This window comes from Hemitrygon akajei, chromosome 8, assembly GCF_048418815.1.
Source record: "Hemitrygon akajei chromosome 8, sHemAka1.3, whole genome shotgun sequence".
Classification (NCBI taxonomy): domain Eukaryota; kingdom Metazoa; phylum Chordata; class Chondrichthyes; order Myliobatiformes; family Dasyatidae; genus Hemitrygon; species Hemitrygon akajei.
The window spans coordinates 112,890,146-112,914,850 of NC_133131.1; the positions used below are offsets into that span (position 1 = coordinate 112,890,146).

At 41.6% G+C, this 24,705-nt stretch overlaps 1 protein-coding gene across 4 annotated transcripts in view; it reads left to right on the forward strand.

The window, feature by feature from the left end:
• The window catches only part of egfra (epidermal growth factor receptor a (erythroblastic leukemia viral (v-erb-b) oncogene homolog, avian)), a 283,288-nt gene that overhangs the window by 171,466 nt on the left and 87,117 nt on the right, over window positions 1-24,705 (forward strand). For all 4 annotated transcript variants that reach the window (XM_073054395.1, XM_073054393.1, XM_073054391.1 and 1 more), the window contains exons 2-4: window positions 3,016-3,167; window positions 15,260-15,446; window positions 23,422-23,550. In XM_073054395.1, the coding sequence (XP_072910496.1) occupies window positions 3,016-3,167; window positions 15,260-15,446; window positions 23,422-23,550 (468 nt within the window). The remainder of the gene's footprint in view (window positions 1-3,015; window positions 3,168-15,259; window positions 15,447-23,421; window positions 23,551-24,705) is intronic.

Sequence of the window (24,705 nt, forward strand, 5' to 3'; positions counted from 1 at the left end):
AGCAAGTCTTAAGCTCAGTCATCAGACCAATGTGCTTATCAGTTTCCAAAGAGCAGCAAATGCTGGAAATCTGAAATTTTAAAAAAAATATGCTGGAAATATTCAGCAGGTCAGGCAGATATGTCAAATCAATAGTATAACAATTTGGAAAAGTAATTAGATGGGTTGTAAATTGAAGAAGACAAAAGGTATGGAGAAAAGAGAGTAGTTTGCAACTCTACAGGTCATTGCGAAAAGACTCCTGGAATGTTGTGTGCAGTTCTGGCTGCCCAGCTATAGGAAGAATATCATCAATTTACAAAGGGTACAGAAAAGATTCACAAGGATGTTACTGAGACTGAAGTCTAAAACTATGATAAATTTCTATAGATGTGTGGCAGAGAGCCAGGTGTGGAAACATCAATGCCCGTGAATGGAAAATCCTACAGAAAGTAGTGCATACGGGCCCAGCCCATCATATGTAAAGCCATCCCCACCACTGAGCACATCTACACAAAACATTGTCACAGGAAAGCTGCATCCATCAACAGGGACCCCCACCACCCAGGTCACACTGTCTTCTCACTGCTGCAAACAGGAAGAATGGACAGGAGCCTCAGGATTCACATCACCAGGTTCAGAAACAGTTATTGCCCCTCAACCATCAGGCTCTTGAACCGGTGGGGGGGGTTTAACATCACTCAACTTCACTTCATCATTGAAATGATTCCATTGCCTATGGCCTATCGCTTTCAAGGACTCTTCATCTCATGTTCAGATACACTTGAGTGCAAAGAATACCTATTAGTGAATAAGGATCTGTAGTGTTTTGTGTCTTTGATAATAAATTTACATTGAACTGAGCAGAAATGGCCAAGATCCAAAGTATTATTAAACCCAACCTTGTATATTCTTCTTTATCACTCTTTGAGTTGGCTTTGAATCAATTAAAGATAGATATCAGACGTTGTGACTTTCCTCAGAGAGGATATGTTTGCACCGTTTTCTGTTGGTATCATTTAGTGCAATATTAATGCTGGTTTGCAAATCAACAAAATATCCGTTTAGAAAATGAGAATTCTTGATCCCTGTTTTGATAAAGATTAAAGCCTCCGAGGCTGTAAGAGAAGTGATTTATCCAGGCATGCCCAAAACATTCCCTGAAACAGGACAGTTCAAGTTCCAGCACAGCCAGGAGCCAAGCAATGTAAACAATTTCTGCCTGGCTGGCACTCAAACCACAGCTATGATGTGAGCGCTGCAGTTGCTGTGTAAATTCATCAAGTGATCTATTTGCTCTGCTCAGGAAAAATCCCATTCCCTCCCTCCCATCTGCAGTTGCCACCTGACTTTTGGATTCCAACACTGAGGGAGGGAGGAGGTGTGAGGTGTTTTCAAATTGCTAGCATCTGCAGTTCTTTATTGAATTTTGTTTGGCTCAGTACATAGAATTAAATTCTCATGTTAAGTTGGCACTACCAAACGTGTCTGACAGCTTGCTGGTAGTTAATAAACTAAGAAATCCGACTTTTAAAAAAATCACTAAAAATAACATTCTCTGGGGTCGATTGTGTTAAATTATCGTATCAAACAGTGAAGGGGCTAGTGATGGCGAGGCGAGTTGGAGAGATTTTGTGCTGCAGCATCATTGCAGATGGAGTTCTGATGCCTGTACAGCTGACCCGGGAGAGAGGGTGGTTTGCTCTGGGTATCGAAAGGAGAGGACAGGGCCTGGATAGAGGAGGTTCGGTGCCCGTGTAACTGTACTTGGTGCGAGGTTGGGTCACTCTGGCACCAAGCTAATGTGAAGAGCTTGAAAGTGACTTCAAGTTGCGCAAATAAATCTGGGCCCAGAGCAAGTCGCTGGGCAGTGTGGTCTAGGCCCGGAGCCTTTCACTGCAGCCAGGTCCTAGTATGTGGTGAACTACATATACCTGTCTGGACACGCCCCCTGCTGACTGCTCCTGTGGCCCCTCCCACTGACCGTGGCTCCTCCCACAGACCCCGGTATAAAGGCGATTGAGGCCTGAGCCCGGCCCTCATTCTCCAGGATGTAGTATGGTGGTCAACTACTGCTTGTTCTTTCTTCCAGTCAATAAAAGCCGATATCTCGCCTTCACGTCTCAGAGAGAGTTATTGATGGTGCATCATAGTGCAAGGTACAATATGCTTTTTAGACATTTTAAACACTGGCCCGGATCAGAGGTGAGAGCCGATTTCACTTGCTCACTCCTCTCTCCAGCACATCATAGCCTTTGGCTATTCGGCTGTTTGGTCGATCTAAACACCGGCCAAGATAGATTGAAAGACAAGGTGTCGATGAGAGCTGATTTTGTTTGTACTCAGTGAAGATCATCTCCATGATACCAAGGCTATGAAGACTGCCTTGTCTGCTTGCTCCATGCTGCTAACAATATGATGAGCAAGTTTTAGGGCTACTCCGGACTGCTCCAGGGTTTGGATCAGAGGACTCAGTTTTGGTTTAGAATGCTGATCTTCACTTCATTTGTGTTTGTATTGACTTGTTTTATTTTTTTCTTTTGCAATCAAGTATTGCTCTTTTTATTTTTATTCTTTCTTTGTTTAATTGGGTTCTTTTGGGTTTCTTGCTTTGTGGCTAACCATGAGCAAGAAATCTCAAGTTTGTATAATTTATACAGTCTTTGATAATAAATGTACTTGAATCTTAAGCTTGAAGTAGGAATAGGATATGTAGACTTGAATTTGACAGCAAGTTAGAGATGGTAGCCTTCCTTGAATAATTACCAAATGACTTTGTGCTGATGTCAAGCCTTACCCAATACCTGACTGAGCATGTATTTACATTACGAGTGCCATGTGCTTTCAAACCTTTTACTGTAAATCCAGTTATTCACATATGTAATTTAGATTCATATAGGAGCTATTAATAAAACCAAGAAAATGATATTGTTTTTACAGGATCTCTTCTGATAGAAGTGATTTGTGTTATTTAAATGAATGACAAAAGATTGGATGTGGACTGATGCTTATTTCTTTTTCTTATTCTTATTGCAGTCTGTTCAGGAATTGAAAACAAGCTCACAATGCTGTCAAATGCGCAAGACCATTACAACAACCTTCGTCGGACTTACAACGCTTGTGAGGTAGTGATGGGAAATCTGGAAATAACATTCCTGCAGCCGTATCATGACGTGTCCTTCCTTGAAGTAAGAGTCCTCATTTATGATTTTCACTTTCAAGGTTGAGAGCAGCCATTCATTTCAGCAGTTTGTTTCATGGAATTTAATTATCCTTGTCCATGTGTAATTTATTCTTCCTATTTTCACCGACACTCTGACTAGCTGGGTCACCCTGCCGCTCCCGTCTATCTGTCTTGGTCACCCCCACGTCTCAGTCATTCCCACCACCTATCCTCTGTACACCTACTCAGCTCTCTTTTCCTACCACCATCACCACCCCACTTCCCTCCCATCGCTCCCACTCTTTGTTTGCCACCTGATCTACCAAGTTGTGCAGCATTTTTTGGTAGATTAGGTGGTTTCAAATTGCTAGCATCTACAGTCTTTTGTATTTCAGTTGCAGGTGAATTCTCATGCTTATTATTGTATAAATACTTTCATTCAATGTTTTAATCAATTCTCAAACATTAAAGAAGGGAAATGCTAACAATTATATAATCCAGTTTGCAATTTCATGATGTTTCACAACCTACGAGGTAACTATGGTAGTTTGAGGCATTCAGTTTGAATGCTAGGGTATGCACTACTAAGGTAACACCTTTGGAACTCATGAATGAATAACCTGCTTTTAAATTTTTTTAAAAAATTAATCACATCTATATAGATCTATAACTAAAATTATTTCTTTTATTTCATGACAAAATAAACAATTTAAATCAGCAATTTTAGAGCATAAATAAGTCGTCCCAACTATGTGCCTCTTGATTGATTTTTCACCTTTCAGTGAGATGGACGGGCTTGGTGCAGTGATAGCAGCTTCTCAATATCAGGCTGAGTGTCACTCAGGAGTCTCAGGTCCCCACATTGCAGTCTGTTTCATTGCTTTGAAAGAAGTTGGGAGACTGCACAGAAACTGAGCTTCACAGTTGGAAAGGCAACAAAGAGTGTGCTGACTTTTTCACAGCAAAGGGCAGCGTTCAGAGATTTCTTCCAGAAGCCAAAAGTCTTTATGGTTGTTTTTCTGGATTTTTTTTTTGTTTTCTTTGAACCTTGGGATGACATCTGCATTCCGTATCTGGATGATACACTGGTTTTCAGTAAGACCTTCGACGACCATGTGAATAACGTATGAACAGTGCTGCAAAGCCTCACAGAGTACGGCATCAAACTCAAGCCAAGTAAGTGTGACCTATTCAAGCGTGAGGTCCGCTATTTGGGCAGAAGGGTTTCTGCAGAGGGCAGTAGAGTTGATTCAGCCGACTTCGAAGCTGTTAGAGCACTAAAAGACATCAGACCTCAGACTGTGGGCCTACTCAGAAAAATGCTTGGTTTGCTCACCTACTACAGGCAGTACATCAAAGACTTTCCATGGAAAGCCAGCTGTCTATATGAGCTCCTGAAAACAGATCCGGCTGAAGTTCCTGACAACAGAAAACCACAAACAAGGGTAAAGAAAGTGAGCCATGTTGTACCCTCAAACAAGCCGATCATGTGGACAGACCAGCACCAACAGGTACTTGAACAGCTGATTGACTGTCTGCCCCATCCACCAGTGCTAGGTTTCCCTGATTTCACTCAGCCGTTCATTGTACACACGGATGCATCACACCAAGGCTTGGGAGCGGTACTGTATCAGAAACAAGACGACAAGCTTAGAGTTATTGCTTATGGCTCTCACACATTGATGGCAGCGATGGTGTTAGGCGGCAGTTCCTCTGAACATTCTCTCATCATTGACTCTACATCCAGCGGCATTCTCGACAAAGCATCGGCATCGCTGTTCTCTTTTCCTGGTCTGTACTTGAGGGTAAAGTGGAAATCACCAACTCTGCAACCCACCTGGAAGTGGTTGCGTTCAGTTCTGCAGTCGACAGGATGTAGGTGAGCGGGCTGTTATCACTATGTACAGTGAAGATTGGGGCATAGTACAGATAATCGCGGAACTTGTCAGTGATTGCCCACTTTAAAGCCAGGAATTCTAGCTTGCCTGCATGGAGGTGATAGTTCCTTTCAGCTGCCGTCAATGTGCCAGAGCCATAAGCAATAACTTATATCACTTTGGATACTGTCAGGAGGGGTAACCTTACAGAGGAAAGTCACAGTGGTCAGGTCTCTGGCATAGGGTCTGCCTCTGTGACCCAGAAGGGAAGGGGAGGGGGGAAGAATGGGCACACCATGGTGATAGGGAACTCGTTAGTTTGGGGAACAGACAGGAGGTTCTGTGGGCGAGAGCGAGATTCCCGGATGGTATGGTGCCTCCCGGGTGCCAGGGCCTGGGATATCTCGGATCAAGTTGTCGGCATTCTCGTGAGAGGGCGCATCCAGGAGTCGTGGTCCATGTGGGTACCAATGACATGGGTAGGATGAGAGACAAGATTCTGAATAGGGAGTAGGTGCTAAGTTAAAGGGCCAGACCGCCAGGGTTAGAATTGGTGGGTTTGTTGCAAAGTTTGCAGAGTATATGAGGGTAGTTGGTGGGGTAGGTAGTTTTGAGGCAGTAGAGAGGCTACAGGAGGACTTGGAGTAGAAAAATGGGCAAAGAAGTGGCAGATGGAATACAGTGTGAAAAAGTGTATGGTCATGCACTTTGGTAGAAGAAACGAAAGAGTTGACTATTTTCTAAACAGAGAGAAAATATAAAAATAGACGGTGCAAAGGGAATTTGAAATCCTTGTGCAGGACTTCCCTAAAGGTTAATTTGCAGGCTGAGTCTGAAGTGAGGAAGGCAAATGCAATGTTACCATTTATTTCAAGGAGGCTAGCATATAAAAGCAAGGATGTAATGTTGAATTTAATAAAGCACTGGTGAGGCCTCACCTGGACTATTATGAGCCTTATTTTAGAAAGGATTTGCTGAAAGTGGAGACGATTCAAAGGAGGCTCACGAAAATGTTTCCAGGAAATGGCTTGTCATATGAAGAACGTTTGATGCCTCTGGGCCTGAATTCACTAGAATTCAGAAGAATAAGGGATGACCACATTGAATCCTATTGAATGGTGAAAAGCCTTGATAGAGTGACTGTGGAGAGGATGTTTCCAATGGTGGGAGAGTCTAAGACCAGAGGGTGTAACCTCAGAATAGAAGGGCATGCTGTTAGAATGGAGATGAAGAGGAATTATTTTTTAGCCAAAAAGTGGTGAATCTGGAATTCATTGCTACAGGCAGCTGTGGAGGCCAGGTGCTTATGTGTATTTAAGGCAGAGGTTGATAGATTCTTGATTGGTTAGGGCATGAAGGGATATGGAGAGAAGGCAGGAGATTGGGGCTGAGAGGAGAATTGGATCAGCCATGATAAAATGATGGAGCAGAGTCAATGGGTCAAAGAACGTAATACTGCTCCTATATCTTAAGGTCTTATCATCTTAAAATCATTTCGTAGCAAGATCAGTTCTTCATCCACCATTCATGTCAATTCTTCATTACAATGTTCTAGAATGGATTTCTTACCCAATCTGGAAATTGGATCAAGAGAAGATCCTGAAATCTCTGATCTGCCTTGATGCAGCTCACTCAGGTGGGCACAGTATACTTTCATCCTGTATTCTGTCTCTTCCAATTCAGAGAAGCTCAGAAATTGGAAAAGGTCAATGTTACTCTTAAATAGGGATAATTTGGGCAGAAATATGGAGACTGGTTTGACTTTGATCAGATTCACTTAGTTTCCTTATGGTTGATTTCATTAAACTTTGTGAACAATTCTGACAAATAAGCAATGTCATGCCTCATATTCTTGAATACTGAAATTGATTACTGAATGAAGCATTCAAGTCTTTGAAGAATTTTATTACAGTTTCAAAAAGTGTATGTAAGTGTTTCAGGCATTTTCGTTTTGAGAGCTATCTGACTTCTGTGTGCAACAGCAAGCGTTCAAGCTATACATCATTCTCAATACAAAGCTCTGATATTTTATTGATCCCAAGGGAAATTATAGCATCACAGTAACATTACAAGTGCACAGATATACAAATGTTAGAAGAGATGTAAGAAAGAATAAAGAAATGTTACCTCAAACAGTCTAACAGGAGGGGTTCATCTCTTGCCTGGCTATAGGTTGACTCATTATACAGCCTAATGGCCGAGGGTAAGAATGACTTCATACAGCGCTCTTCGGAGCAGCACAGTTGTCTTAGTCTATTTCAGCCAAGTTGGCTTGCAGAGGGTGAGAAATATTGTCCAGAATTGCCAGGATTTTCCATAGGGTCCTTTGTTCTACCACAGGCCCCCAGTGTGTCCCGTTTGACTCCTATAACAGAGTCAGCCTTTCTAATCAGTTTATCGAGCCTGTTAACATTAACCTTGTTGATACCATTGCCCCAGCACACCACCGCATAGAAGATTGTACTGGTGACAGCAGACTGGTAGAACATGTGAAGGAGAGGCCTGCATACTCCAAAGGACCTCAGTCTCCTCAGGAAGTAGAGGTGACTCTGGCCCTTCTTGTACACAGCCTCTGTGTGGGTGCTCCACTCAAGTCTGTCATCCAGATGCACCCCTAGGTATTTGTAGGTCCTCACCACATCCATGTCCTTACCTTAATAGTAGCAGAGCAGTGCAGGCATAGTCTCTAGAAACAGTCAAGAATTGATCTTATTTACTGCTGTGATAACAATATTTAATAAGTTGCGCAGCTCATCATTTGGGTATTTTGCAAGATGCCATCTGTGAATTACACAGTGAATGGTAAATATGTGAGTTACAGCTTTTTTCAAGAAAGTGATAACCCCACAGTGGTGTCCAGTCATTGGTGCCCCATCTGTTGCACTAGCGAGAATGTCTTTCTCTTTGAAAAATCGTTCAACAATCCAAAATATTGACTCCCCTTTCATATCTGTTTGAAATCACCTTGCAAATAACAACTGTTAAACCATGTTTTCATCTTTTATGAAGCGGACATAAGCAAGAAGCAATGATTGGTTGCCTGGTAAAGTTGACTCATCGAGCTGCAGAGCCAATTCTGATGTCAAAAGTATGTTGCACAATGTATCTTCCACATTCTGAGACATTCCATCTATACATCTTTGAGCAGAGTTGTTGCTGAGTGGAATTGCTTTAATTATTTGCTCTGGTGACTCGTGCAAAACCATACGAGGGGTGATTGATAAGTTCGTGGCCTAACCTGGAAGGAGTCAGTTTTAAGAAACCTAGCACATTTATTTTTCAACATAGTCCCCTTCTACATTTACACACTTAGTCCAAAGGTCGTGGAGCATATGGATCTTGGACCTCCAGAAAGTGTCCACAGATGAGTGATTGATAAGTTCGTGGCCTGGGGTAGAAGGAGACGAGTTATACAGCTCTCTTTACATGCACGTGCGGTTCAACTCTTTGAGTGATTGTGCAGAAAGTTTGAAGTTATTAACTCATCTCCTTCTACCTTAGGCCACAAACTTATCAATCACTCCTGGTGAGTTATTAACTTCAAACTTTCTGCATAATCACTCAAAGAGTTGAACTGCATGTACACGTAACAAGAGCTGTATAACTCATCTTCTTCCTTAGGCCACGAATATATCAATCACCCCTCGTACTCAGAACCAACCTTAATGCTGGCAGAATCAGTTCTTCTCCAGTTGTGTGGGGCTTTCCAGAATTAACAATGAACAATGAAATGCTGTATGGAGCACACAAGCCATCACACTTCTGTTGTGGAGTGCTGGTTTGAAGAGTTTTTTATTTCCGAAAGTTTTCAAAAATTGACAGAAAATAAGCCAAGTTCTTGTTTGCTTTTTTAGAGTGCATTCCCTTCAGATGTTCAAGGACCCTGAACGTTTCATTGTCTCATTTGAAAAAATTTCTTTCTCACAACATACACATTGGCTGTACTGGTATAAATCCATAGTTCAGATACTCCAGACTATGCTGCCTGCAGTTTTTCATTCGGTCTGCTTCTGCCATTTCCATTGTGGATGAATGATCACCATCAGTCATCTATTGTTTAAGTCCAGCCTCAGGCATTGTGTTCAATAAAGGGGAAAGTCATCATAGCTCAGCCAAAACCTAGCTCTCTGCCTGAAGGTACATAAAGTGGGGCAGTGATATCTCGGTTGGGTCATAGGCTAGGGTACGGTCAACACCATTCAAAAGACCAGATTCTGAACTTTACCCAGTGGAATGCCATACCCTAATTCACAAGATTCGCATCGCGGAAGTCGTATTCGATAACATTGCAGTGGAGTCATGAACAGCAATAATGTGCGGACCAGGCCCGAAAATTACAAGGTTTCTCCAGTCCGGATTTCTCATGGTATGCCAGATACAGAAGGGTCACATTGTTTTTCAACAACTACAATGCACTTTGAGCAAAGTCTAAGAGAAAAGGTGATTACTTGATCATTGTAATCAATTATGAGGCACTGAAGATCAAATGCTTATAATAAACAATTCATTTCCTAAATTAAGCCTGTAATCCCTTAGCTGCCCCCCTTGCTACCGAGCAACCCCCTCCACCATCACCTTTATCTTTATAGAATAAAGAAACTCCCACCACCCCCGGGGAGTCGGTATCACCCACCTTGGGAGCCACTGGTCCAGAGGTAAATCCATGTAGACTGAATGTTACTGAATATGTTTGGCTGTCTGAAATGTTTATCATTTTACTATTCCCTTCTCCCCTTGCATGGAACATACTGTGAGGTTATTTTTATATTTAAGAAATTGCAGATGTTATAACTCTGTTTGCCTGTTACAGCTCACTTCCTCAGTTTCTAAACTTCTTTGTCTCTGTTTTGATGTTCACCCCAGATGATAATGTTGCATCTTAAAAAAACTTCCTTCCCTGATGAAGAGGGTGCTACAATGCAAATCAGTGACCAAGGGACATGGCACACAATCACTGCTAAAAATATTACAATTTCTATTTTATCTGCAAGTTATAACATGATAAATTATTGTAAAACACTTATTGAAAGCTTAATGTTTGTCTTGGAAATGTCCCGCCTTAAACAGCCTCAAACCTTTTACTGATTCTTGCAACAGTGCACTTCTAAGAAAGTCAACTACATACAGATTCATGTGAATTTCGTGTTTATCACTATTTAATTTCCTTGTAATCATTTCTGCATTAAAAAACCATTAACCAGTAATTCAAGTTTGACAACATAACTAATACTGGAAAGTATTCTCATAAACAAACTTCAGATTAAGATTGGACTAGCCCAATTTGTGTTCAGTGGCAGGTTCACAAGCTGATGCATTTTCAACTAAATTCATGGTTTCCTTGGGGTCTTTTTTCCCCCTCTTGCTCTGTTGTGGCTCAATTTGGATGAACTTTCATCTGATCCCCTCACTCTTTGGTTTATGATTCTACTCTATACCAATTTCACTTTGTAGGTTGTACTCTAACATTGCAACGAATGACATTCAACATTATAGCTCCAATGGCATATCTAAGTTTGCTGACAATATCAAAGGTGGTGATGAGTTGGCATATAGGAGGGAGATGGAAAGTCTGGTTGATTGGTGCCACCAAAACAGCCCCTCACTCAATGTCAGCAAAACCAAAGAGCTGATTATTCTGTACAGGAGAAAGAATCCAGCCCCCATTAGGTGATCGGAGCTGGAGAGGATGAGCAACTTTAAATTCCTTGGCATTATCATATCTGAAGATCTCTCCTGGACCAGCAGGCAAGTGCTATTTGAAAGAAGCCTCTACTTTCTTCGAAGTTTGCGCAGATTTGACATGTCTTCTAAAACTTTGACGAACTTCTATAGATGCACAGTGGACAGTATTCTGACTGATTGTGTCATGAGCTGGTATGGAAACAACAATTCCCAAGAGTGGAAAAGCCTACACAAAGTGGTGGATGCAGCCCAGTCCGACACAGAAAAACCTCTCTTCACCTTGAAGTACATCTATGAGGAGTGCTGAAGATAGCACACATCATCAAGGATGCCCAACGCCAGGATTGTACTCTTCTCTTGCTTGCTGACATCGGGATGGAGATCGAGGAGCCTTGGGTCCCACACCAGCAGGTTCAGGAACAGATATCACACTTCAACCATCAGACTCCTGAACCAACATAGGTAACTTCGCTCACCTCAACACCGGACTGATTCAACAGTACCTTAAGATGTATGAGCAGAATTAGGTCACTCAAGATTCATCATTTATTATCAAAGAATTTAAAAACTATACAACCTTGAGATTTGCTTGCTCACAGGTAGCCACAAAGCAAGAAACCTGAAGAACTCAATTGAAGAAAAAAAATAAAATATCAACACTCGATGTGCAAGAGAAAGGAAAAAATACATGCAAACGATTGAAGCGAACAACCACAGAATTTCAAACCAAAACAGATTCCTCTTATCTGAACCCTGGAGCAGCCCAGAGTAGGCCCAAAGCCTTGCTTATCTGTTCATCATATTAGCGGGCACAGAGCATAGCAGCTGGGGCAGACTTCATAGCCTCAGCACCATGGCGATGACCGTCATGGAGAACGAGCAAAATTGTCTGTCATCTGACCGACAACTTGTTTTTTCAGTCTTTCTGGCCTGGCATTTAAATTGTCCAAACAACAGAACAGTAAAAGATTCTGGTGTCCTGGAGAGAGGAGTGAAGATCACGGAGACAGAGCAAAATTGGCTCTCACCTCCAATCTGGGCCGGCATTTAAAATGTCTAAGTAGTGTATTGCACCTCGGACTAGGACCCAGCTGCAGCAAAAGGCTCCGGACCTAGACTACGCTGCCCAGTGACTCACTCCAGGCCCAGACTTTACAGCTCAGCCTGAAGCCGCTCTCAAACTCTTCAAATCAGCTCAGCGCCCAAATCAATAAAACCTCGCACCTTGGCCAGTTGAATAAGCATCAGAACTTCTCTGCCCAGGCCTCAACTTCTTTTGGTGCCCAGAACGATCCAACCTGTTGGATCCCAGGCCTGTTCTATGGGCATCAGAACTCCAACTGCAATGATTCTGCAACACATCATCTTGGCTCATCCCCCAAACTCACCTCGCCATCACTCGCCCCTTCACTGTTTGCGGCAATAATTTAACACAATGTACGATGTTTTTAGTCAGATTTCTTAGCTATTTGACTGCCAGAAGCTATTGCTCACGTTTGGTAGTGCTATCTTAACCTGAAGGTTATTTGGGCTATTGAGTCTGCTCAGTTATTCTATCATGGCTGATTTGTTATTCCCCTCAACCCCATTCTGCTGCCTTCTCCCCTTAACCTTTGATACCCTTAATAATCAAGATCCTATTAATGTCCACTTTAAATAGACTCAATGACTTGGTCTCCACAGACATTTCTGGCAATGAATTTCACAGATTCACCACCTCTAGCTAAAGAAATTCCTTCTAGCTCTGTTCTAAAAGGGATGTCCTTGTATTCTGAGGCTGTGTCCTCTGGTCCTTGACTCTCCCACTTTTGGAAACATCACTCTATCAAGACCTTTCAATATTCAGTCAGTTTCAATGAGAGTGTCCCCCCCCCCCCCCATTTTTCTAAACGCCAGTGAGTACAAGCATTGAGCACCTGTCCCATAATTTAACTCTCTCATTCCCAGGATCATTCCCATGAGCCTTCTATTGACTAATTGTGATGTAGAGAGGGCATTTAGCATAGTGCGTCACATTAAGACAAAATTCAGAAGTCAGCGGTCTCACAACACATTTGTGAATCTGATGTCTTGCAAAATTAACAAATTCATTGACACAGACTGCTATGAGGTTGAGACCTCTGGCAAAATGCTCAAATCTGCTAAGCAAGCCACATCACAGTCACAGTTGACATTGAGACTGCCAACAAAATACTCAACAAGGGATATGTAGCCCCCGGAAAGCCTCAGGCTCGCCCAGCTCGCTTCCGTCTAGGGGAAGCAGCCTTCGGCCCCGCCAAACTGGGTAATCAGCTTATGTGGATGCTGTGTGATGTCCCCACCACACCAAATAACAGACAGTACACCATATGCGATTTAAATGATTACACTTTATAGATCTTAATTGAACTATGTACTTAATAGAGATACAATATAAAAGGAAAAGTAAAAGGCGCCAAGCTTATCAAAGTTCAACCACTTCGTGCACAACCGTTGGAGCTCAGTTAACGAAGTCTTCTTGCCACCATTCGATCCCCTCAGACCTCCTCGACCCACCGTCTGGGACCAACCATGGTGGTTGACCAGATGCTCCACGAGAATCTGTCCTGGTCTCCTCTCCTCGCCGAAACCCTGGGCCTTGGACTCCCACTCAGGGTCCGTTCTGTCGCCCAGCTTACAGCATCGCGTCTCCTCCCTCTAACCCCCTCACACCGACTCCCCAAAAGCCTGTGCAACACTAGTTTACAGCCCCACAGGAAAGAATAACATCTATCAAAATTGGTTAACAAATAAATACAATTCTCGTTATCAGCAATTATAACCCAAACAAGCTGCAAGAAAAAGCACTCTCTCACCAGTTAACATAACAAAGAAGCCATTTTATTAGCCTTAGCAGTAACATAAAAGAAACTCCTTACATACATACATACATGTATGTGTGTGTATATGTGTGTGTGTGTATATATCTTTCCTGTAATCCAATGGACTATTACCTTGTTTAGCAGCCTTATGAGCAGCACCTTGTCAAATCATCATTAGAATTGCGTACCGTGTTGTATGACGTGGGTGATCATCGTCTTTCCATGACAATGATTGTTCTTGGCAATTTTTTCTGTAGAAGTTGTTTGCCTTCTTCTGGGCCGTGTCTTTATAAGACGTGTGACTTCAGCCATTTTCAACACTCTTCAGAGATTTGTCTGCCTGGCATCAATGGTCACATAACGAGGACTGTGATGTGCACCAGCTGTTCATATGACCATCCACCACCTGCTCCTGTAGCTTCACGTGACCCTGAACGGGTGGGCTAAGTAGGCGCTATACCTTGCCTAAGGGTGATCTGCAGGTTAGCATAGAGAAAGAGGACTTTACACCTGATTTGGCAGAGGCATCGTTCTACCCCGCCACTCGAACCTTGTCAAAGGCCTTCGGAAAATCCAAGTAAGGAACATCCACAGACTCTCCTTTGTCTACCCTGCCTGTTACTTCCTCAAAGAACTCCCAACACATTTGTCAGACAATATATCCCCTTAAGGAAACCATGCTGACAGGCTTATTTTATCATATACCTCCGATAACTCTAACTTGTGTTCTCAGTATTTTGATTTGTGCGTTTACTTATTATTATTTGGTATTTTTTTCTATATTTGTACAGTTTGTTGTCTTTTGCGCATTTATTCTTTGTCAGTCTCTGTCATTGATTCTATTGTATTTCTTTATTCTACTATGCATGCCCGCAAGTAAATTAATCTCAGGGTAGCATCTGGTGAAATACATTTTGATTAATAATTTACTTTAATCTTTGATATACAGTAGATGCAAGTAAAGTCCTCCTACTTTCACTTCAGTTTCAGATGTTTTTTTAAGCCAAACACATGTCTTCTGAGCGTTTAAACCAGCATTTATTTACCTCGGCTAAAGTTGATTTCAGAGATTATTTTTAAATTTTTTTCACCTTTTACTATGCAGCTTGCACGTATCCTTCATTTTTAAAAATTTAATTGTTTTAACATATTCTTGCCACCTAATTCCATTGTAAAACAATGTTATGGTTTCCTGAAATGAATTATTAAAGTGATGAATGGAGACAAGGCGTCATTTTAAACTCTAATAATGAGTCAAATGTTTCTCAGTCAGTGTATAGATAGAATTATTACACTTTACCCAGGATAAGGAAGGATAAAATTAGCAGAATTTCCTGTTGTGGATCTGAATGCAGAGATATTTTTGGAAGCATCCATGTGTGGGTGTCAGAAGAAAACAACATGATGACTTCCGGTGAAGGTCCTGCCGCTGAGTAGCTTCCCATGTCACAAACAACTAATAAGAACTTTCTGCAGACTGTCCAGTGCACATTGTGCAGGGATTGACTAAGAAGTCCATGCCTAGAAGATGGCAGACAAAAAAGAAATGAGGAAAATAAATTAACAATGAATGCACATGAATATTCCATGTTTAAAGTTTGTATGTCTGTATATCACAAATTGAAATGTATATGCCAGAGTCTCTAGGATGCCTCCCAAAATCCTGATAATTTATTTGAATACCCTTATCACATGATGAATGTTGTTTTCATTTGCAGAGTATTCAGGAAGTTTCAGGTTATGTCCTCATAGCCCTCAACCAAATTTCAAGGATCCCTCTGCAGAATCTTCGGATTATCCGAGGCCACCAACTTTACGACGACAAGTATGCACTAGTCATCTTATCAAACTATGATCAGGAAGGAAGAAGCGGGCTCAGTGAGCTGCCCTTAAGGAATCTCACAGGTTTGTTTATTTCCTCTTTTCATGCTAACTAAATTGTGTCTTTTTGCTTAATGTTTTAATTTTGGAGAATCATTGGAAGCTTACAGTATAAAAGGGGGCACATTTTGTCTGTGCAAAGCAATCCAATCCCTTTCTTCTTGTCACTGCATTCTTCCCTCTCTGGTACCTTATCCAGTTTCATTTGAAATGCCGTGATTGAATCTACCTTCACTACATTCCTAGGCAGTGTAACCCGGATTCCAGCTACTCACTGCACACAAGTGTATTTTTTCCTCCCATTTCACTTCTGGTTCTTCTGCCAACCGTATACAATCTGCATTCTCTGGTTCTTCAGCCTTCCATTTGTGGAACAGATTCACCTCTAGCTACTCTGTCCATAACCTCCCATAAATCAATTGTTCAGGAATCCCCATAATTTGGCAACCAGCTTAACTAGTGCTCATTTTCATGCTCCTATTAACAAAATAATACTCTGATTCCAGTGCTCCCATTAACATATTCCCTTTATTCCAGCAGGACCCTGGTTCCCATATACAATTTAGTGCATCAGCTCTGGTTCCCATGCTCTGATTAACACAGTTAGGTCCCAATTCCTACATTCCAATTAACATGTGAGGACCCCCTTTTGTTCCCCAAGGTGCCTTGATAAGTACCAGGCTCACTTTACAAATAACTATTAAGCCAATCTGTAACAGACTGAAAAAATGAATTGAATGTATGTTAGACTATTAATGGCAATGAAGTCCAACACGCAGGAAAAATCCATCAGTCAGTATTTCACCACTAAAATTCCAGGCGTGACGTATTTGGAGTATTTGTATATAGCCACCCTTTCAAGTTCAAGGAGTATACGACAGCTTCTCTAGTCTATATGTGTGTTAAGTCCCACATCCCTAAGGTCATTAAATGTATTTTTACTCCATTCTCTCCAAAGCCTTCACATACATGTTGTGCCAAGACTTGGATACAATACTCCAGCTGTAGCAAAACCAAGTCTTATCAAAGTTCATCATCTCTTTACTCTTGTAGCCTCCTCCTCTATTTAAAAAGCTTTTGTCCATATTCTTCCTAACATATTCCTCGTTTACGCTGCACCTTCACTTTTTTTCTACCTTCGGGTTACTGTGTGCCCATGCCTCCTTTGGAATTGAGGTATCTGGCTTATATTACCTCTCCATGTTCTTAGTACTGGTCTGACACTTTGTATTTTTCAGTGCTATGTTTCACCTGTCAATGTAAGCATATTCTACCAGCCCCTGTAACACCTATCGCTGTTCACTTCCTAATTTGTCTTCTGCAAATTCGTGATTGTCCTGTGCACTCAAGTCCAAATTGCGTGGCAAAGACGAGATTACATTTTTAAGTCATGTTGCAGTAACCACACAAGTATCTTGGTCTCTATTTGGGATGGAGAAATGGGAAGAGGTGAATGGCTGCACACAGGGAGAGACGTCAGTCTGATAACAAACCACTCACAATTAAAGATGTTTTGTAATCATAAGAAAATAAGAAATAGAACTAAAAGTAGACCACTTGCAACCCCCACTACCACTCCAGTCACCACCTACTTTATTCATTAATATCATGGCTGACATTTTACCTTAATGCCACTTGATCTCTACCTTCCCAATTCCCCTCATCTCGTCTGTTCCAATGAGTGCATCGTTACCAATTCATTCAAACAAGTGTTTTGGCCCATCTAGTCAGTACCGAACTAGTAATCTGTCAAGTGTTATCGACCTGCACCTGGACCATAGTCCGCCATACCCCCCTCCCCCATTCACGTACCTATCCAAATTTCTATTAAATGTTCAAATCAAACCCGCATCCACCTCTTCTGTTGGCAGCTTGTTCCACACTCTAACCATTCCCTAGTGAAGAAGCTTCCGCTCATATTCCCCTTGAACATTTCACCTTTTGCCCTTAATTCATGGCTTCTACTTCTAGTCTCACCCAGCCTCTGGAAAAAGCCCGCTTACATTTTTTACATTAATTATGTCCCTCATACATACACACACCCACCCACACCCGAGTCTACATCCAAATCACCGAAAACCTGGGTAATATTCTTCGGACACAGTGGCAGGTTCTCCCCTCTCCAGTAGTGTAGCAGAGCAATCCTCAGCAATCAAAAGGCTGGCAGCCGCTGCTCACGCTCCACACTCACTTCAATCTCCCTTGTTGCTTTAATCACCAAAATAGCGTCGAACATCGGCTTGCATCCCGCAGCCAGCCCACCTTGAGGTTCGTGTATGCTGCCTCCGTTTGGAGACTACAGAGCACTGGGACATCCAAACAATCTCCAAACAGCAAATTACAGGCTCCAACAGATCCAAAATCAGATCCAAGACCGAAAACAACTGTAAAAGACATAAGGAAGACAGAAGATGTTGACCAAAGGAGCGTTTACTCAGACACCACCTTGACCAAAATAATAGCTCCTAACTTGTTGAAGGAGTGAAATAATTTCCTTTTCACTCCCAACTATTTCTGGCATCTCCAAGCCTGAATATTTGAAACCACAGTGAGCAAAACAGTCCTGAGTTGTCTTGCTACTTATTTGTCATCAACTATCAGTGACAAAAATCACTGCCTTTTTAACATAAACACACGCAACTGGTGCCATTTTAAAAACTTCCACTCTAAGCATGGTGAGGTCACTAACAGTCACACAAGTGCATGCAACTGGAATTAGTTTAAAAACTGGTCGGCAACAATCTCCTTTCCCAATTAAGTGGCATGGTGTCCCAAATAAACAAAAGGAATCCCAGCTATTTTCTTGATTTGTTTTTGTCCTTAAGAGTTGTCACAAATAAGTACCGGTAGCTGTCCCAATTACCTGATGGCTCTATTAGCTGGAATCCGCTATACTTTACCTTATGAAGGATAATATGCCAAATGCTCTTTTTACAACCCTATCTACCTGTGATGCCACTTCCAAGGGATTATGGATCTATATTCCAGGATTCCTCTGTTCTACCACTCACCATGCAAGGCCTACCCTGGTTTGGCCTCCCAAAGTGCAACATCTCACATTTTCTTGCATTAGATTCCATCTGCCATTTTTCAACCCTTTTTTTTCCAGCTGGTCCAGATCCTGCAGCAAGCTTTAATAGTCTTCCTCACTGTCCACAATGCCCAAATCTTGGTGTCATCTGCAAATTTGCTGATCCAGCTTACATTATCATCCAGATCGTTGATGTAGATGACAAGCAACAACAGACCCAGCGCTGATCCCTGCAGCATACCACTAGTCACAGGCCTCTAGTCAGAGAGGCAACCATCTACTACCACTCTCTGTCTTCTCCCACAAAGCCAATGTCTAATCCAATTTACTGTCTCATCCTGAATATCAAGCGACTGAACCTTCTTAGCCAACATCCCATGCAGGACCTTGTCAGAGATCTTGTTAAAGTCCATGTAGACGACATCCACTGCCTTGACTTCATCAGCTTACCTGATAACTTCCTCAAAAAAACCTCTTAAAATTGGTTAGGCACGACCTACCATGCACAAACCCATGTTGACTCTTCCTAATCAGTCCCTGGTTATCCCAAATACTTGTATATCTAGTCCCTAAGATAACTTCCAATATCTTGCCCACTAAAGCTTGATCTTTCAAACTTTCCCATTTATAGCTGGCCGTGAGAGTAACTCAGTGTTAACTACAGTGAGCAGTATCTCCCAAGTGGCAGAAAGAAGGTGTGTACCAGTGGCCCGAAATTACTTCTCCAGAAGTTATAACTTAAAGGACAGATTGCAATCTGGCTGGGTGATGGAGAGCTTTATACCTGTGTTCCCTGAAATAGAAACTTTATTCTGACAGTTGGCTAGCTGCCTTTAAAAGAAACCTAAATCAGCATCTTATCTAAAATGTTCAGCTCTGCACCATCGCCTGTGAGTTAATGTTTAACTGCTGCAGTTCCCTGTACTGTTGTTACCTTCCACTCATGTGTTAATAGTCCTGTGTTGCTAATGCCCATCTTGATAGGAATCATTTCTGAGGTATGCAACAAGCATTGGAGCTGAGGACAACCCAGCTGGTTGAGATGCTACCTCATGGTTCCAACAGTGCAGTTCAATCCCATCCTCCAGTACTCTCTGTACAGAGTTTGCACATTCTCCCAGTGACGAGATGGGTCTTCCCCAAGTTGCTCTGTTTTCATCACACATCCCAAAGTTGTACAGTGTAAGAGTTAATTGGTGGCTATTAAATCCCCCTAGTGTGTGTGTGTGTGGGGGAGGGTGTAAAGTCTAGGAAGTTGATGAGAATAGTTCATCAGATGTGTTCAGGAAAATTTTCTTAAGCTCTACATAAGTTTTCTACAAAGTTTTCTTAAACTCTACATATGTACTTCGTAAGTGGGAGGCCTTCAAAAGTGAACTTTTGAGAGTTTAAAGCTTGGATGTGCCTGTTAAAATCAGAAGTAAAGATAACGGGTATAGGGAACCTTGGTTTTCAAGAGATATTGAGGCCCTGGTTGAGGGGGAAAAAAAGGAGGTGCCTTGAAGTTATAGGCAGGAAGGAACAAATGAGATGCTTATGGAGTATAAGAAATGCAAGAGAACATTAAATAAAGAAACTGGGAGGGCTAAAATGCAGCTAAAAGGCTGCTGTAGCAGGCAAGGTGAAGGAGTACCCTAAGGAGTTCCACAGATACGTTAAGAATAAGAGGATTGGTCCTCTGGAAGATCGGAATGGTAATCCATGTGTGGAGCCAAAAAAAATGAGGGAGATCTCAGCTGCATTTTTTTGCATCTGCATGTGCTCAGTAGATGGACACAGTCTATGGAAATTAGCCATATCGGCGTGAACTTCATGGACTCTGTACAGATTACAGAGGAGATGCTTGCTGTCTTGAGGCAAATTGGGATGGATAAATCCCTAGGGCCTGATGAGGTGTTTCCTTGGACCCTGTAGGAGGCAAGTGCAGAAATTGCAGGGGGCCCTAGCAGAGATATTCAAATCATCCTTAGTGACAAGTGAAATGCCAGACAATTAAAGAATAGCCAATGTTGTTCCGCTGTTAAAGAAAATTATAAGCCAGTGAGCCAAACATCAATAATAGGAAGGGTATTGGAAAGTATTCTGAGGGACAGGATATATGAGTATTCGTTTGGACATTGTCTGATTAAGGAGAGTCAGCAGGGCTTCATGTATTGTAGGCCATGTCTAACCAATCTTGTAGAGCTTTTTGAGTAAGTTACCAGGAAAGTTGATGAAGGCAAGGCAGTAGATGTTGTCTACATGGACTTTAGTAACATGGGAGGCTGGTCAAGAAGGTTCAGTTGCTCAGCATACAAAATGAATTAGTAAATTGGATTAGACATTGGCTTTGTGGGAGAAGCTAGAGAGTAGTAGTAAATGGTTGCCTCTCTGACTGGAGGCCTGTGACTGGTGATGTGCTGCAGAGATCAGTGCCTGGTCCTTTGTTGTTTGTCATCAATAATCTGGATGATAATGTGGTAAACTGAATCAGCAAATTTTCAGATGACACTAAGATCAGGGGTATAGTGGACAGCAAAGAAGACTATCAAGGCTTGCAGTGGGATCTGGACCAGCTGGAAAAATGGGCTGAAAATGGCAGATGGAATTTTCTGCAGACAAGTGTGAGGTGTTGCAATTTGGTAGGACCAACCAGGGTAGGTCTTACACAGTGAACGGTAGAGCACTGAGGAGTGTGGGAGAACAAGACAATCTGGGAATACAAGTCCATAATTCATTGAAAGTGGTGTCACAGGCTGAAAGCATCATGAAGAAAGCTTTTGATGCATTGGCCTTCATAAATCAATGTATTGTGTACAGGAGATGGGATGTTATGTTGAAGTTATATAAGACATTGGTGAGGCCCAATCTGGAGTATTGTGTGCAGTTTTCGTCACCAACCTATAGGAAGGATGTAAGTAAATTTGGGAGAGTACAGAGAAAATTTACAAGGAAGTTGCTGGGTCTGGAGGGCCTGAGATATATGGAAAGGTTGAATAGGCTAAGACTTTATTCCTTGGAATGTAGAAGATTGAGAGGAGATTTGATAGAGATATACAAAATTATGAGGGACCTAGATAGGGTAAGTGCAAACAGGCTTTTTCTGCTGAGGTTGGGCGGGATTAGAATTGGATATTATAGGCTTAAGGGTGAAAGGTGAAAAGTTTAAAAGAAACATGGAAAACTTCTTCACTCAGAGGGTCGTGAGAGTGTGGAATGTGCTGCCTGCATAAGTGGTGCATTCAAGCTCAATTTTAACTTTTGAGAAGCTTCGATAGGTATTTGCATGGTAGTAGGTATGCAGGACTATGGGTCCCCTGCAAGGTCAATTGGAGTAGCAAGTCTAAATGGTTCAGCATGGGCTGATGGGGCTGTTTTTATGCTGTACTGTTCTATGACTCTGAATGTAGAGAGAATGATTCGAGGGATACTAATGGGAAAATGGTGTTGCTGGCATGGACTTGATGGGCCAATTTGGCCTCCTTGACTGTACGGTAGGTGTGGGAGTAATAACAAGAAAAACTCCTTCCAGAGTGCAGAATATCTGATTTTTGTGGCTTGGAATCAGTACATTAAACTTTGTTGGTTTCCTGTTTGTAATGATTTTAATTAGTGAATTAATGTCTATGAAAATAGAGCACTGCCAATGTTCAGCTCGTCTCAGGGTAAGTTGTCTGCAAAGATATAAGGCAGAGATGGGGAAACATGAGAAAATTACTCAAGACAGTAAGAATACTTGCAGCTGTCCACCACTTCTTCCCTCTCCTCTAACCTTTCCAAAAGTATTGACTGAGACCAAGAGACTTACCCGGTTTTTGTAACAGGTAGATTTACGTGCATGCTAGAAGCATTCCAAGTTTGTTCCCAGCTTTGGCTGATTAACCAATGCTAGTCAAGCCTGAGAAGTAATTTATGGGAGGGAAAATTGACCAGCACTGCTGAATTCATGAGCAATGTTAACTGCACGTCCATTCTGTCAATCGAGTTAATGGGTTTCTGAGATGCCAAGTGGGGGACTGATGTGCCTCTGGTTGTGTGTTCTGCTCCGGGACTTAGCACACATTTTGGGTCGTCGAGCATCATTCCATATGTGGTGCAGACAGACATGTTAACCATAGCATGTCTGGATACTGTTGAAAAATCAATGGATGAATGGTCTTTGTGAAAAATCAAGCCCAGGGCCTGCATTGTGTGGGACCAGTGGGAAATTATTTGTTCCCTGCATTGGGTAAATCCCATAGTTCCTTACATCTGGATAATTGTTTGCACCTGTGGCTACCGGTTCCAGTGAACATGTGTAATTTTTTAATGCTCTTGTGCTAGCTTTATGTGGTTTTTGTGAATGAGGTCTGGTTTTTCTGATGGAACTGTTCATCTGAAGAATATTTGAATTGTGATGAGCATCAGGTCTGGGGTAAGTGACTCAGTGCCAGTAGCTGAGGAGCTGGCGTGTCTCTTGACCACATGCATGGAATTTGTGGTTAGTAAAATCAAGTTCACCTGTGTTCCGTGCAGGTACTTACTTTCAAACAGCTTACTATTCAGTTCACGTGTCTAGTGGTAAAGCTGGATAACAATACCTCATCCTGGAGCATGTGGTGATCTAGAGTAAAGTTCAAATTCCGCTATAGTCATTCTAGAATTTTAACTTATTTGATATTTAGAAATAAAATATTCTGGTAATAATTTGATAGCAATAAAAAGTGGCTGTGAAGTTGTTGGATTTTTATTAAAAGCCCAACTAGCTTACAAATTCCAATTCAAGTGAGGAACCTGTTATTTTATTCTCCTGATTCGCACCAGCATAGTTAACCCTGAAATGTCCTTTGTACAAACTACTGACTTCTTACCAAATCACTTCAGGAGAATGGATGTTGAATAGGTATAAATGTGATTTTACCAGAAATAACCAGAATTGAATATGTTGTGATTTATAATCACTTTGTAGCCACGCTTTGAGTGACATACTTGTTTTTTTTTACCTTTCAGAGATTTTATCCGGCACGGTGAAATTTGCTTCAAATCCTCAGCTTTGTTACTTGCAATCGATTAATTGGGATGATATTCTAGAAGACAGCAAGACGAACAACCTAGCCGTTAATTTCACTGCAGCAAATTGTAAGAAATAAGTCCATTCTTACCAAATGATTATGGTAGTATTCAGTAGGTTATCATATTAAAACAGAAACCTAGTTTAGTTTATAACTTACAAGCTCTGTATTTCAGATGTTCAGTAATTTGATGATTTTTTAACCTGTTAACTGTTACATACACATTTTATTTTCTCATCCATCTACATGTGAGCATTAGTGTCTACATTAAGTATAAATTTCTGTAAATGAAAATAGATTACAACTTTCACACCAGAATCATTTATACTCTTGTAACATGAAGAATAAGTTAAAAAATCATGGGGGGCACAGAATTAGGGTAAATGCATACCATCTTTTCCCCACAGTTGGGGAATCAAAAACTAAAGGACACAAGTTTAGAGTGAAAGTGGAGAGATTCAATAAGAACCTGAGTGGCAATTTCTTCATGAAGAGGGTGTTTAGAACGTGAGATGAGCTGCCTGGACTGAAGGACCTATTTGTGTGCTGTATTTTTTAGTAAGCTGTCAATGTTTTGCTTTCTAGCTTTTCCCCTTAATGGAGAATTGCAAAACCAAAAGGAAGAGATTTTCTTTTTTAATTTGTCTAGTCTCTCCTATGTACAGTGGCGCCCCCAGGTACTTTGTAAGGATCATGGATGATGAGAATAGAGAAGGTGGAAAGTACCATTAATCAATAAGATCAGCAGGAGAATGGGTGAAAAGATGTCAGTGGTGGGTGCATGATATAAAGAAGACCAGTATAGGTCAGCAGTATGAGAGACCATATAGAAAATTGTAGAAGAAACTGTGGGTCACATAATAACATTATGACTGTGGATGGAGTGTATTTTGTTAAATGCAAAACATCACTGAACTGTTGGGTAGACTGGCTGGACCAAGGAGCAGTGTCTGTTCATTATGTTGAATGTTCATAAATCTATTGTTTGGAACAGTTAAAGTTTAAAAAGACAACACTGAGCGTGATGCAGGGTTAATATTAATTTTTGTGTGGATGCCGTTGTTCCTGTTAGAACTGTTCGCTGCTATCCCAATAATAAGCCCTGGATCACTAGTCACATCAAAGGCCTCCTAAACCAGAAGAAGAGGGCCTTTAAAGATGGTGATCGGTTGGAGCTTAAAAGAGTTCAGAAGGAACTCAGAGTACAGATAAGGGGGGCAAA